This window comes from Pimephales promelas, chromosome 22 (genome assembly GCF_988280905.1).
Source record: "Pimephales promelas chromosome 22, fPimPro1.hap1.1, whole genome shotgun sequence".
NCBI lineage: Eukaryota > Metazoa > Chordata > Actinopteri > Cypriniformes > Leuciscidae > Pimephales > Pimephales promelas.
The window spans coordinates 12,311,069-12,327,560 of record NC_142790.1 but is presented as its reverse complement, the minus strand read 5'-3'; the positions used below and the strand labels follow the sequence as shown (position 1 = coordinate 12,327,560).

Genomic DNA, 16,492 nt, shown 5'->3' with positions numbered 1-16,492 from the left:
AAACCCTAATGTAATCGTATGAAAAAGAGACCAGTACACCCATCAGAGATATTGTTCCTCAGAAGAAAGTTACATGGATTTTCAATGAGAATGAGTAAATGACAAGGTATTCTGTTTTATGGCGAACTATTCCTTTAATTTAGTTTTAGCTTTTGAAAGACATCTACAAAACTCAGCACTGTGGCATGAATATTACCTTCCATGGATATCACAATCAAGATTATATTTTTTTTAAAGAGGTCTCTTATGCTCGTCAAAGCAGTAATTGCAAAATATGATTACAATTAAAATAATTGTTTTCTATTGTAACATTTTAAAATGTAATTATATTTATTTTTTAACCCTTTACCTGTCACCCCCCTTTTTGATAACTGACATTAAAATGCACTATACAAACTCAAATGGTTGTAATTCAAGAATGCTTTGGAATATAGACCTAAGTTTGGTCTTGTTTTAAAGAAAACAATCAGCAGACTATTACTAAATTGAAAGCACTTCAAAAAATTAAAGTATGAAAAAGTTATGGAAGTTATAATTTACAGTAAATCAAATATACTTTATTAATATATTTTTTAATATGAAATATATATTTTACAAAATACGTTTTACTATAAAATTACTATAAAATGAAAGCTATATATCTAACCAAGTTGTGTTCCAAATTTGAAGTTGATATCACAAAAATTGAAGTTCCCATGAGATTTTGTTTAGGCGTAGTACCAAAAATAGCCACCGGGTGCCATTGAATTCCATTGAATTTAATTGTATGCATTTTGCCAAAACAAATTAATACATTTCTATCCAAATATCACTTCTGTCACTAAATATGGAACCTTGAGACTCAGACTTTTCTGGCAATATGTGTTTTGTCAAGATTAGAAAAGGTTTTCATAATAAATTATGAAAGATGATGCCCAAAAGGGGAGGGGCCTAATAAAAAATACTGTTTCTATGGTAACGCAACGTCCAATTTCAAAACGGTTTTCACAGGATGAATTCTGAGTTCATAAGCTTTCAAATGATACCTAATTTATGATAACTACTAAAATATGTGGTGATGATAATAATAATAATAATAATAATAAAATATATATATATATATATATATATATATATATATATATAAAATACTTTTTAGAGGACTTCTTACCTTACTTTTTAAAATATAATTTGATCTTTTTTATTGACAAATAATAATTATGTTTTATTATGAACTTTTAGCACTAAAAACCAAAGTTTCAATTATTAAAAGTGTGTGCGTCGACTTTGTGACAAAGGTCAGAAACTCTTGTAATGACGTCGATTTTTTGAGGCGCACTTTTGTCATATATTCATATATTACTGTTCATTCATAATTTGTAAGAAAAAAACAGACCTAAAATATCTATTTAGGAGTCTTAGACCTTTCCAATGATATATAGTTTGTCATGACAAGATTAGGATTTAATAGTAATATAGGGAAGTAAAATTAGGTTGCCCATATACGGGCAAGTGACAGTTAAGGAGTTTTAAAGACCAATGGGCCACTCTTTAGTGTCAACTGATCCTTCAGAAATCATTATAATATGCTAATTTTGCTGCACAAGAAACATTTATAATTGCGATCAATGTTGAAAACAGATGTGTTGCTTCATATTTTTATGATTCTGAACACAAATGTTCAAAAGAACTGCTTTTAAACAAAAAATATTTCGTAACATTATAAAATGTCTAGAAATATCTGCCATTAATTTTGATCAATTTGATTAATACTTGCTGCCTAAAAATATTAATTTCTATCAAAAACAACCCAACCTTACTGCATGAAACTCCCTCATGAAAATTGGCACTTTGTTCCTCTGGAAAACAATGGCAAAAAAAAAAATAAATAAATAAAAAAAATTCACAAATACGATGCATCACAAAAAGCCACTACAATGGGTGCCATGACCTTTAGATTACCCTTTAAAGGGAGGAAAATGGCTCATCTCATGGCAGACTTGCCCACACAGCACTTGTAAAAAAGGATGTTTGAAAAGGCAGAACATTGTTTTTCCACTGTTCAAAAGAGCATTCATGTCAGTAGACATAACAACACAAGAGAAAAGGTGTGCACCAGAGTTTGATACTGAAGATGATGAAAACGCATCAGTGTGACATGAAGACTGACTGTAACTCTTATGATAGAGTCTATTTCCCACCGTTTACTACCTAAAACACAGATGTAGCTCATGACGGAAGTTGAGACGTTTACTGTGCAAATACACAGCTGTATTTGTAAAAAAAAAAAAAAAAAAAATGTGTTAAAGGAAGAACGGACTGGTGTGACGCCATTTCGTCACATAGATAATCCATCGCTGCCTTTGATATCCCACAATCCTGGACTTTCCACTATGTGACACTTAAGCTAAAAAAATAAAGATGGTGTCTGAAAGTTGGGTTGGTGGTCAGTTTGTGTGTTTTCCACTTTTGATGTAATTTTTAGCGAGAAATTAATAGTAATTAAATATTTGCTTAGTTATTACCAAGCCTCGCTCCATTTTGCTGTAGATTATTAAACCGTTACGCATGTGACATGAACATGTACTGCACTTTTTAAATATAAATAAATATTAATATGTTAATTATACCTTGATCACAGTGCATTAACTAATGCTAAGTGATACAACTTTAAAATGTAAAAATGCATTAGTAAAAATTGTAATTAACAATGAAAAATACTTTTATTAACCTCAGTTAATGTTAAAGATGGACTCTTATTGTAAAGTGATACCATTTCATATAGAACAAAACAGTCATGCTTACAGATGCCATCTTTGAATACAAAAAAGGCCATTTCATTGGAATTAGATATACATATATATATATATATTGTATGTATACTCCATACTCAGGGTTCTCAAGTTTGAGCAAAAGCTTGGAGTGAGATCACACGCGGTTAGGGGAGGAGCCATAATGAAGCCCCGCCCCACCCATCCCCGCCCCCAATTTTACCCATTGTTCATAATTAACCAGAACAAATTAAAATTATAACAATTAGTAAATCTGATAAATGACAGAGCAATTCATCACATCAAATACTCTTTAATGCAGTATTACAAGCTAACCAAAAATATAACAAATTGCTCCAAACAGTTTCAAACAAATCTTTAAAAATTGCATTTTGATTTTTGAATGCGTCTTCCATCTAGACGAATGATTTATTGTGTGGTGGGACATTGAGAACAAATGGACAGATTAGAGTGCACCAATCTGGCAACCTTTTTAGGGGGCTTACCCTTTGGTGCCCAAAATGACAAAATATCTTTCTGCTTTTTTCCTGACATCTTTGAAAAATACAAATGCAACATTATGACAATGATTAAATATTACCCAGAACAATCTGCTGTAATACATCCTTAATGTAACTAGAAAGACTATTAACATTACAGTATAATTTAAAATAAAATCAGTAAATCTTCATTCCTTTCCATACCCACTAACATTTCTCTTAGTTTCAGATAACGTAAGATAGCCAAACTGAGCCTGGTTGCAAAGTAGTTGTAGAGTTTTTGACTGCATCAATAATAATGTACGATGGGCTACATATTAAATGTTCTTCTAGCCCAAAAATGTTAGACGAGCTTCTTCCAACTGACCTTCTTCTCCATCACGACACATGTGTTCGCGCGATGTTGTTGGTTACCTAGTAACGAACGTACGGTGGCCGAGGATGTTTCGTCCATTTCCGTGTGTTCGCGCTACTGAATGACACGTCATGTATAGATCAGTGGTGCACGCAGCGCGCATATATGTTGCCTAGTAACGAACGCAATCTGGCGGAGATACGCGCTGGCGGCAGGAAACTTCACTTTGTTTGCCTGTGCCTCGTATACAACGTTAGAAAGCTTTCAGCCAGGACAACTTGGTTGGCATTGCCTTTTCAGCGTGAGAAATACACAGTGTGGCGTGTGAGCGTGTGAACCGGTCGAAATGAGTGTGTCTCACGGCCAATGCGTGAGACTTGAGAACCCTGCCATACTTTATTTGCTTCTATTTTAGAACACTTGATGTTATCTAATGAAAATAACAAAATATGTTTTACAGTGACGATAAAAAAAAACTGAAATCGGATTTGTTGATATACGTTTCTGTCAGCTGCGTTTACATATCAATCTGCTTTTTCATGTCACACTTAAATAAGCAACTTTGTTGCATAATAAATTGCATAAAAAACCCCAGCTGGGTATACAGTAAACTAACACAAATAGATAATAACAATAATGACATAAAACATTTGGGTTGGGCCTGTGTGTGTTTTTTTCACATTGTTTTAACCGCTTGAGGTACTACTAATTATAGCGTCCTCAGCAGGGCCTGAAATTAACACCCGACCACCTGCCAAATGCGGGTGAATTTTGCTATTGGCGGGTAACACTGTCAATCTACCTGCCACTTTGGCAGGTAGCCAATGAGAATTGTGAGTGATTCATTAGGATTTTTACATTTCAAGGAAGTCCGCTATTGCATTGGACTTTAGCTAAAATGTGGCGGCACATTACTGGGGTAAAGAGGCCAGCTGAAACAAAACAAACAGCCAACAAAAAGATGAGGATGAGAAAAAGAAAAGAAAAAGAAAAGTAAAGAAGACATTTTAATACAAAGTGAACAATCGGCGGCAATGGCAAGGTTCGTGAGCGGCTGATTTATGACAGCGACTGTTGTTTCATAACGTTCATGCGATCAGAAAGAAGATGAGGCTCTTTTTCTGACTACGTATGCGAGTATTAAACTGTTGATGAGATGGGATGAGATAACGTAACGCGTCGCTGTTGCAGGTTAAAGTACAATGACAGTTGCACAGATGTGTGTGCGTGTGCAACTGTGCATGTTGGGAGTTGGGAACCGGTGAGAAAATGTCCGGTACCCGGTAATTTTATCAGTAATAACAGTATTGATTTAGTTCATATTTAACCGTTCCTGAACGCTGTAACTAAAAGCTGTTAAGAGTAAGACCTGTCTGTCAACGTGACTAAATCCGCCATCAACACAGCCGCGTGTGATTTGTTTACGAGCTGTGGTAGGTCTATCTGTTGAGTATACTAGTATAGCCTATACTGTAGCCTATATGTTGTGTGTGTGTGTGTGTGTGTCTGTCAAAATCAATGAATAAAAAGATTTTTTTAAATGTATGTTATTAGAGTTATTATTACTTGACAGCACTTAAATGTGTATTCTTACAAGTTAAAGAACAATATTGTGAAATTCCCGTTTTTTTTTTTGTTTTTTTTTACGTTTATGAGGCAAAAAAAATGGCTGGTAAAAAGTCTCTGTGGCAGGTGAATTTTTAAATCCACCTGCCACAGTGGCCGGTGGCCGAAAAAATTAACTTCAGGCCCTGGTCCTCAGGCTCGGCAGCAAAAATCCTCAACTAATGCAGTCTAGTCAACAAATTAATGGAATATCTAAGATTTTTGCATTAAAATATCCCAAAATCACAAGGCCAGTGTTATATATTTAGTTAAGATGATAACTTACAATATTCCAAATGTTTCAAACAATGTTTAAATTGCGAGAAAATTTAGATTTTAACCAAGGAAACGGGGCGTGTGAGCAGGGGTGAGCCGGGAGTCGCCAGTCAATCACGTCATAGTTTAATTTACTTTTAAACCTTACTTTTCTTGCGGTTATTTCAATTTAATGAAAAACAAGCATAACATTAAACGCAACATTTATAGAAATCAAACTTTACCTCATCCATGACAACTAATTTTCGATTCCCGTCTGACTGATTTATCCACGGTGGAGTTGAAAACAACAATTCCCATCATTCCGCGTTTCTCCACGTCGTCATCAAGCAAAGCCGTTGTTGTTCTGAATGTAGCGCCCTCTAGCGGCATAAAATTTTTGGTATTGTAGCTTTAATAATGTCATAAAAACATGTACAGTGATAACATTTTTTTTTGTCCGTTTTAAATCCGTATCTGAAGTGTTACATTCCCACGTGTCAAAACAAACACCACAACTGAAGCAACCCAGAAAAATTGCCAGCTTGGATTTGCAGATAACCGATTACTCCGATCAATCGGCAGACCTCTACATGTTGTGCGAGTTTAATTCATTGGAAGCTTGCTAAAAAGAGCAACTTTCAATCACATTGCATTCAATGTGCCAAAGATCATGAATTTGACAGACATAATCAAAATTTTGCATCAGCAAGGCCACTTTCAAAAGGAAATCAGCAAACAAACTGGATATGCAAGATGTGGTATTCAAGCTGTTATAAAAACTCTTGACGAATCAGGAAATGTCAGAGACAAAAAAAAAAGAACTGGAAGGCCAAGAAAACTTTCCAAATCTGATGTGCAGTTTCTTGATGTTTCTTCTTTAAGAGCCCAGAAGAAGTCCAAGAAGGACCTGGCAGCTTCACCAGGATGCCAAGTTAGTTGACCCTTCTATAGTCCGAAGAAGCTTGATCAGGAGTGGTCTTTCTTGAAAGATAGCAGCCAAGAAATGGGGGCTAAGATATGCTTAGATATGCTAACACTCACAAAGATTGGAAAGATTAGAAGAAATTTTCCAATCGTCAACAGTATGTGAAGAGTTGCAGAGAGATGGAAGAATGAGTGCATGCGGACTGGTGGAGGGTCTGTCCTGGCTTGGTGCTGTATTTCTGCCACTATTGTTGGTGATATTGTCCAAAATAATGGGATCATGAATGCTGAAATTACAGACATGTTTTAATTCATCATCCCATTTCTTCTAGAAAGCACCTGGTGGGAATGGCTTTATTTTTTCAGCATGATAACACTCCCAAGAACACTGCTAATGCAGTGAAAACATATTTGGAGGAAGAATCCGGCGGAAGAACCCGGGTTTTGGCATGTTAGCACCGCAGGAACAAGCGGCAACATTCTAATCTGAAAAATGAAGCCTACCCGGAAGTGCGAAAAACTGCAATACATCGAAAATCCGCTAGGGGCCGGTCCCAAAAGGGAGCAAATATCCATAGACCTCATGTTATAATGTCCGTTTTCACAGCATAAATTCATATGTTTACAGTTTGGTCCCATGGACTTTTATTGTAATCTTCAATATGTTCTGCATGCCTGACAACGGTGAATTTTTTTCAAACTCGTTAGTTTAGATCGTATTTAGATATAAAATGTGTGACAAATAAGGGCGCTTAACTTAACAGCTGATAACGGGCTGCACCGAGTGGAATTTCACGTCTCGGCCATGATCTGACGCAACACATCATACCACCACTGTATCCTATCTGAACATTTGTATTTTGTATTTCTCAAGATTTTCTAATATGGCGCCACCCATACCCCCCATAAACAGCCTCAAAACAGTTTTTCAGAAAGTCTATGGGTGACGTCACAGACGCTTTTCCCATATTTTTTACAGTCTATGCGCAGGAACTAGGATCGATTTTAGTTCGAGGAACAAATTTTGCTCCTACTTCAGAGACGGGTGAAGAACCCAGAACAATAGGAACGTTAGTGTAAGCTGATTGACCGAATGCACACGAAACACTGGCACCTGCCATTTAAAAAAAAAGCTATTTAAACATACAGATTATGGCCTATATATTTACTCCAGAAACTAAGTCTATGAACATGGAAATTAGTGATAGGCCTCATAACCAAAAAAAGAAAATCCAATGATTATGTATTTCTGCTCAGCTAGCAACACTGGACCAAACGGGATACACCAATACCTTTTCATTAGTTTACTTTTTATGTATAACAGTTATATCTAATAACAAATCAGACAGGACTGTTAGATCGTAAACTAATGCACACGGAGAAAGCGAGAACTGTGTGCTCGGGCTCTGACATTCTCAACGCCGTCAAAATAAAAATCACAACCAGAAGTGAGGGTTACACGGTGTGAATGCAACCAGGAAAACATTCCTAGGGGAACCATTAGTTCTCGGGGAACCACCCAGGTGGCTTTTTCCATGAACTACCCGGTGTGAAAGCCCCCACTGACAGCCTCCACAGAGTCCAGACCTGAATACTATAGAAGCAGTATGGGATCACCTGGACAGATAAATAAACAAAAGACAGCCTATATCTAAAGAAGAACTCTAGGAAGAGCTTAATAATATACTAGAAGATTACTTTAGAAAACTTCAGGCTTTGGAAGGCTTTTAAAAGGCTTTAAGGTCCCACTTTATATTAAGTGGCTTTAAAGGGTTAGTTCACCCAAAAATGAAAATTAAGTCATTAATTACTCACCCCCATGCTGTACCAACCCCGTAAGACCTTCGTTCGTCTTCGGAACACAAATGAAGATATTTTTGATTAAATTTGAGAGCTGTATAACTACCACATTGGCTCCTAAGGGACTGCCTCTTGACGGCCCAGAAAGTCAATGAAGAAAATGTTTAAATATCCCAAGTGACTACCGTGGCTCAACTATATGTTTATCAAGCGACGCGAATATTTTTGTGCAAAAAAACAAACAAAAATAACGAGTTTATTCGACTATTTTTTTTCCTTCCTTGTAGGCCAGAACGAGAATTCCTTAGATTTCCACGACGCATGCGTGAGATTTGCGATCTGCTTACGCCAGCTTACACTACTTCAGATCACAATTCTCGCGCATGCGTCGTGGAAATTTATAAGGAAGTCTCGTTCTGGCCTACAAGGAAGAAAAGAAATAGTCGAATAAACTCATTATTTTTGTTTGTTTTTTCGCACAAAAAGTATTCGCGTCGCTTGATAAACATATAGTTGAGCCACGGTAGTCACTTGGGATATTTAAACATTTTCTTCATTGACTTTTTGGGCCGTCAAGAGGCAGTCCCTTAGGAGCCAATGTGGTAGTTATACAGCTCTCAAATTTAATCAAAAATATCTTCATTTGTGTTCCGAAGACGAACGAAGGTCTTACGGGGTTGGTACAGCATGGGGGTGAGTAATTAATGACTTAATTTTCATTTTTGGGTGAACTAACCCTTTAAGTACTATGTACTTACATAGGAAAATAAGTACAATGTACTTATTGTGTTCAGGTTGTATTATGAAACACTGCTATTGAGGTGTGAAATGGGTAAGGTTAGGGACAGGTGTGGTGGTATGGGTAGGTATCAGGGTGGGTTAAGGTGTAAGGGAAGGGTCAACTGTGTAATTACAAATGTACATTTGTAATTACATGCAGGTATTTTCAAAATATAAGTACAATGTAATAACAAAACACAATAACAAGTACACAATAAGTCCAATGTATCAAAGTAGAAACTTCAATGTAAGTATATAGTACTTAAAGCCACTTAATATAAAGTGGGACCGGCTTTAAATTAGAAAAAAAAAATGCATTTAGTAAGAAGAATGTGAAGAACACTTTGGCAAGTGAGACTGTGGGTTATTCCAACTCTGTTTCAGGGTTTGTGTGACTCAGTGACCCAGAAGTTATTTTCTGTCATCATTAAGGAACTTTTAGTGCTGATAAATGGAGAAAATAAATATCTTGCAGCCGCTGTGTCACTGAAGCGTAAGCAGCATCTTTATTTTAGTGCTGCTTCATACTGTCCAGACAAAAAAACAACATCTCTACAGTTGAATCAAAATATAGCCTGCAAATATATTTCTATTCAACCATGTTCACCCAATCTCCCTCAGATAACCCAACTGCCCAGAGCAGAGACACTTGAAGTGTAATGACTAGCAGGAAATAAATGTTCTCAAGAAGGTTTCGTAGAAAAAAAGCTGGCATGACCATGATAGAGTCCTTTGAGGTTGATAAGGGTTAAGACCACCCTCATATCAGAGCAGGAAGACACTAATGTGATGTCACAAATTATTGAAGTGAACAAAATCAAGAAACAATCAAGATGATAGATACAGCAAAAACAGCAGCCTCAGAAAAAAAACTTTAGACTGCCTAAAGCCTCTTTAGACTCTCCAAAAGTCAAGATCCAAAGCCCATAAACCCATCAAATAAATGTCCAAAACGTTTTTAAAAAAAGAGCAAATTTCTATCACATTCCATTCAATGTGACAAAGATCATGAATTTGACAGACAAAATCAAAATTTTGCATCAGCAAGGCCACTTTCAAAAGGAAATCAGCAAACAAACTGGATACTCAAGATGTGGTATTCAAGCTGTTATAAAAACTTTTGAAGAATCAGGAAATGTCAGAGACAAAAAAGAACTGGAAGGCCAAGAAAACGTTCAAAATCTGATGTGAAGTTTCTCAATGTTTGTTCTAAAAGAGACAGGAAGAACTCCAACAAGGACCTGGCTCAGTATCTGGCAGCTTCACCAAGTTAGGGATGCCAAGTTGACCCTTCTATAGTCCGAAGAAGCTTGATCAGGAGTGGTCTTTCTTGAAGGACATCAGCCAAGAAACGGGATATCAACCAAGAAACGCTAAGGTATGCTTAGATATGCTAAAACTCACAAAGATTGGAAGAAATTTTCCAATCTTTGACAATATGTGAAAAGAAGAGTTGGAGAGAGATTGAAGAATGAGTGCAAGTGGACTTTAGTGAACATGTTGGAGGGTCTGTCCTGGTTTTCGGCTGTATTTCTGCCACTATTGTTGGCGATTTTGTCCAATTTCATGGGATCATGAATGCTTCAATGTACAGACATGTTTTAATTCATCATTCCATTCCTTCTAGAAAGTACCTGATTGGCTGTGCAATGTGACAAAGCACATTGCACATTAAACTGACAAGAGCTCCTGCAAGATCCAATCTAAAGACCATAAACCCATCAAATAAATAAATAAAAAATGGGAAAAAAAAGTAGGAAACTTGATGAACTCTACACAATGTAACTATTTTTGGAAATATATTTATCATGTGGACCAAAATAGAGTTAATGTGACGCATTTGAATTTTTTTACCATAAAATGTAAAAATAAAATCAAAAATTGGAACGGTGATTGGGCAATTTACGTGTCAGTCAGTGGACCAGACTTTATGCCAATAGTTACTACATGTCTGGACACACTGACACCCAGAAAAGAGATACCATGTCCCATAATGCCTTTAGCCCTGGGTGGGAAAACGACTCTCTCAGCATGAATGTCTACAGCAGTCTTCCAGGATGTGGGTAAGATCAGAAGATAAGAAGCCATTACTGGTTACCAGAACACGTTTGTGAAAAACTGCACCATTGACAACTAAAGTGCCAAGAATAAAAGGTGCCAGCATACTAAATGAAACAAAGATGTTAATAATTTTTTGTAAATGTGTAAATCATCTGCTACATCACTGACGTGCCGAATTATTTTAAGGGCTGCAAAATAGATAACATCACATTGAATTTAGTGACAGAACATCTATAAAATTTATACATAATCCACCTCACACCAAAACACACAAATGTGAATTTATACAAAACATTGTTTATGAAGTACAGTGCACACTTACTAAACTACAGTTTACACTATATTGTGGAGTTTTCAAAAGGTACCGACTTCGGTAGAGAAAATTAAAAATGTGACGATACCAGAATTTCCCTTTAGCATTTTGAGCGCTGTTGAACAAATTCCTAAACATCTCTGTTTGGCCATTGTGTTGACACGCTCAACAAATGTCTGTGATTGGCTCAACATATCGGTGGATTTGATAAGTTGATCAACAATGACATCTTTGACGCTCTTCACCGAGCACTTATTACATAGACGCACACAAGCAGGCGTCTATCAGCAGATCCCTAATATATCAGCTGATAGACACCGCTTTCAAACACTCCTGTGTGTATCTGTGTAAGTGCTCGATGAAGAGCGTCAAAGACACCATGTTTTTGAAGCGCTGATCACAGATTAGCCAATCAAAGACATATGCACGTCAACACAATGGCCAATTAGAGATGTTTAAGAATCCGTTCAAAAGCGCACAAAATGCTAGAGGGAAATGCCTGAAGTGTCACATTTTTTCAATTTCAGTACCTACTATACAGTATATACTACATATATATATATATAACACTACTATATTGTATACTATATGACTATAAGTCTCACAAAAGCTTTTTGAACGAGTCATTTGTTTGCAAACTGGACAACACAGGCCATGCAGGGTAGACAATAGGGAAAATTGTTGGGAAAATTCACTTTCTACATGTTCAAAGTTCAGTGTCACACATTTTAAAATGAAGTAGTTCAGTTCATAGATATTTTTTTTTTGTTTTTTTTGCCACAGCCCATATACAACTACAGACAACAATTATTTTATCGACGGCCAGTTTGCACAGAAACGTACGATTTTTCCCATCCTCACCCACATCGTCATAAAATCAGTTTAAATGATCATACCCCTCCACGCTCGCTGCTTTGTCGACGGCGGCCGCGGTGCGACACTGGTGCCTTGTGTTGCCAGATTGGGTTTTTTCGCTACATATTAAGGCGTGTTTACATGTGTTTTAGCTGGGTTTATCTGGCACCCTATTGTACGAAGTTAAACTGAGACAGTGTGCGTTCACAATCACCAGAATGAACGAGTTCACATTAACGTTCATCAGGCAGTAATACAGTACACGTTCAGTTCGCGTTCGCCCAAAATATGAACGCGTTCAATGTTCAGGCACAACACTGCAATAGGACAATGTGTTGCCTATGTTTTCTATGTATTATTTTTTCAGGTCATTTTTATCTCATTCAGGGCTCAACAGTAAAGATGACCCAGGAATAAAGTGAGGGGTTCAGACAAGTTAAAAAGGCTCTCACTCTCTCATCAGGAAAAATATAGCATGGTCAATTCATTTTATGGCTTGTGAACCTAAACATTTGATTTAGTTAAAATAATAATAAAATTCAAAAATTCAAAACTTTCTAAAAAAAAAAAATAATAAATAAAAAAAAAAACCCTCACCCATCTCTGGTGTGATGTCAATGTCTGGAGTTGGTGTGACATCAGAGGCGTCCATGCTGTCCTCATCATCGGCCTGTGCACAACCTCGACTACGAAACCTGCAAAAAAAATAATATTGTGAATATTTCACAACAGCAGGGCCAAAGTGTTCCACAAACACACACACACACAAAGCATTCAATACAGTATTTATCGTTCTATCTTGTACTAATGATCTTAACTATTATACCCATCATAAACAAACCACTGAACTGTTTTTACATCATGGTGCAGGCCAGAAACCAAAACCATGCCAAGTCTTCGTTTGCATTTTTTTTTATGTGAACGTGCAGCATTTGGCAGTGAGTTTGAGCAGCGTTTCCTTTTTAAATTACATCATTTTCACACAAACACTTCCATTTCAAAAAGTCAGAGGCTGCCTGGCACTGGGTTATGGATGCTACGGAAACTATTTACTCGCAGGATGAGTGCTGCTGATATATAGGCTAGAGATCTTCATGACAGTGTGGGTCAGTGTGCGAGTCTCCACCCTTCCCCCACCCGCAACCAACATGTCAACATGCGTGTAACAGCCAATGGAGGCTCAGTGTGGCCTGCAGCAAGTGCTCGGCTGCTCGTCACTATGGTTACAAAATCTAGTTCCCTACAACAGACATGATCAAGAGGTGAGCGGAAAAAAAAACTCAACATACAGCAAACTAAACATACAAGCTCTTTGAGAAGCCCTTATAGACAGGTTTTAAACAGTTACATTATTTATTTGGTTTTAAAGTAAAATGTAAAGTGTATCAGTCAGTTCAGTGTGTGCTGCCTACTTTTTACAGTAGATGTCAAATTCGCTTCACGTTTAATGGATTACATATAGCAGAAACTGCGATCACCTTTTTTTTATACAACAAATATTCCAATACAAATAGATATGCATTTCCAGAAGAAAATCACTTGCTAGTTTTACAAACCAAAGCCATGTTGTTGTCATCATGACACTCTTTTTATCACTGTGTCTGTTTATGAGAATCAACTTTAGTTTAATTAGTTCCTTGAATTGACTACTTCCTATAATTTTTGCGCTTCATGATGGGGTGCAGTTAGAGCTGCACGATTATGACAAAAAAAATGTATTGTCAATTATTTCACTTGATATTCTAATTGTGATTATCAGGGCTTGACATCAACACCCCCCCCAACCCACCAAATACGGTTGCATTATAGCAGTGGCGTGTAAAGGCCGAAATTCGCGTCCGAAATTTGTGCACGTTTTAAAATAAATACGACCCCATCTTGTCAATCACGCTTGCACACTGCCTCTGAAACTTTCGTGCACCATAAAAAAAAAAAATCAGATTGGGTTCGATTTTCTGCATTCTTCGTATCCGTATCAAGCAGTTTGAATGGTGTTTAGACAATTCAGAGCCACCGAATAACGAATACGAATACACACTCCAAATATGGAGTGTGCAAGGGCCTCAACGCAGTCACTACTAACCACTTTGGCAGGGTGAATTTTATATATAATATATACATTTTCCAATTGTAGTCTGAAAGTTTTTTAAAAGTAGCTAAGCGGCCATTTACACCTGGCCACTTTTTTGCACCTTACGCGTTTTCTGTGATCGGATAGCTATCCGATTATGAAAAGATCAGGAGTAAATGCCCTCCGAAACGCATTAGAAACGGATTTAAATCCTATCGCTCAAACACTTCAGGAGGTGGTCTGGGTCGCATCCCAGACGAAATTCGACAAGTGTAAATGCATCTGGTTGTTGAAACCACATTAAAAATTTTAAATTAGTAAATTTTACTACTCCCAAAAATGCTAATAAATAAACGTGTGAGAGCGTTTTATAGGCTATATGTCACGTTATTTTAGTCATATATGACGACGCTACTGTGACGCGCATCACCTCAGATAAGCAGCTGAGCGCCTATCAAGCCAACGCGCCGCAATCTATCGCAAATCAAAGTGAAAGTAAACACTACCATCTTCATTAAAAGTAAAGAAACGAAATGATCTTACCAGGGCTGTTGCCGCTCTCTCTTATTGCTGTCTTTGCAGATTTTGAAATTAGCCGATGATCAATAAAATGCAGCTCATATCTGATGCTTTCGGTGACGTGCACTTCACTACATCTGCACATAGCGCGGGAATTGAAGATCGGATTTATATCCGTATTGCAAAAACACATTTATGTGACCATGTGTAGGCTAAATGGAATCGTTTTGATAAATCAGATCTGAGAAAACACATGAAGTGGCCAGGTGTAAACAGCCCCTTAATTGCCAAACATAGAATACATCTTTTGTCACTATTATTACTTCGGTCAAAAAAAAGTAATGTGACAATGATGTGATGTGTGCAACCAATTATGGTGTCCCATACTCGGAATTTGTGCTCTACATTTCACCCATCCAAGTGCACACAGTGAGTATTGAACACACACACACACCAGGAGCACTGGGCAGCCATGTTGCACCGCCCAGGGAGCGATTGGGGGTTAGGTTGTGGGTAATCAGAGTGGAAGAGATTGGTGTTTATTCACTCCCCCACCTACATTTCCTGCCAGTACTGAGACTCGAACCTCAGACCTTCAGGGTTACAAGTCGACTCTCTAGCCATTAGGCCACAACTGCCCCGAGTGAAAACCAAATAGGTGAAACCAAAAAGTGAACAATAAATGGGTTAAACTGTTGCATCCATGTCTCTTGTTTATTGCCACAAGATGCCAAAATGTTGCTATGGCTATTACTATATCAATCATTGCAATTTCATCAGTGACTCACACAGAGTATTAGCATTTAGTGTATTCACAACCACATTTAAATGCAAACTTTGGACCTGGAAAAAAAACAAAAACATTATGTTTGTCAAATTGTGAATGCATTATACAGAGAGTAAGCAAAAAAAAAACAAAAAAAACAAACAAAACAAAAAAAAAACTCTGCCTTTATAATCAGTGAAGCTGTCAATCACTACATTTCAGCACAAACTCACACTGTAAACTAGACTGCACAGTGGATATGTTGTCTACACTATCTCTACACATGAGAGGATTCATAAATGTTATTATTTTATTCACAAATAAACATCAACGCACACACAGCTGATCAAATATGGGAAGCTCAAACATGCTTGCTTCACGTGAGGGTTTTTCTTGTGAGTCAAGCAAGTACTTTTTAGCTACTTATCATATTTAATCAGATGTTAATCACAACAATGTTTATAGGCGAATAAAATCTAAATTAAATCTGTTCATGAAATAAAGCAAATGTTTATCTTCAGAAGACTTGGATTAAAAAGCATGATTCATATGTATTACTTTTAATTAGGCTGGAAATTGTAATGGATGGACACAAAATTCTTACAAAATATACTGTACTGTGCAGAAGTCTTAGGCACACTAGTATTTTCGCCTCAAAGAAATGGTTTTAAGCCAGTTATTTATATATTTTGTTGTTTGTGTCTCAGTAGGAAATATCAGTTTACATTTCCAGAGATTAATTGTGCCATTAATTGTAATAATCCAGTGAAATTTTTGAATGCACAAGGATTCTGACAACAGCCAATGCTCCACACGGAGGTCGGATCGAGTGAAATTATACGAAGAAACAGAAAAAACAGAGACTAAGACCATAAGAACTGCGGCAACGTCTCAAAGGTAGTGCCTGCCTGCCTGCAAAGCTACAGTACTGTGAA

General features: G+C 36.9%; 1 protein-coding gene across 9 annotated transcripts in view; it reads right to left on the bottom strand.

Moving 5' to 3' along the window:
- Positions 1 to 16,492, bottom strand: part of kmt2ca (lysine (K)-specific methyltransferase 2Ca) — a 207,954-nt gene that overhangs the window by 140,478 nt on the left and 50,984 nt on the right. For all 9 annotated transcript variants that reach the window (XM_039666622.2, XM_039666620.2, XM_039666621.2 and 6 more), the window contains one exon: positions 12,799 to 12,896. In XM_039666622.2, coding sequence (XP_039522556.2) covers positions 12,799 to 12,896 — 98 coding nt within the window. The remainder of the gene's footprint in view (positions 1 to 12,798; positions 12,897 to 16,492) is intronic.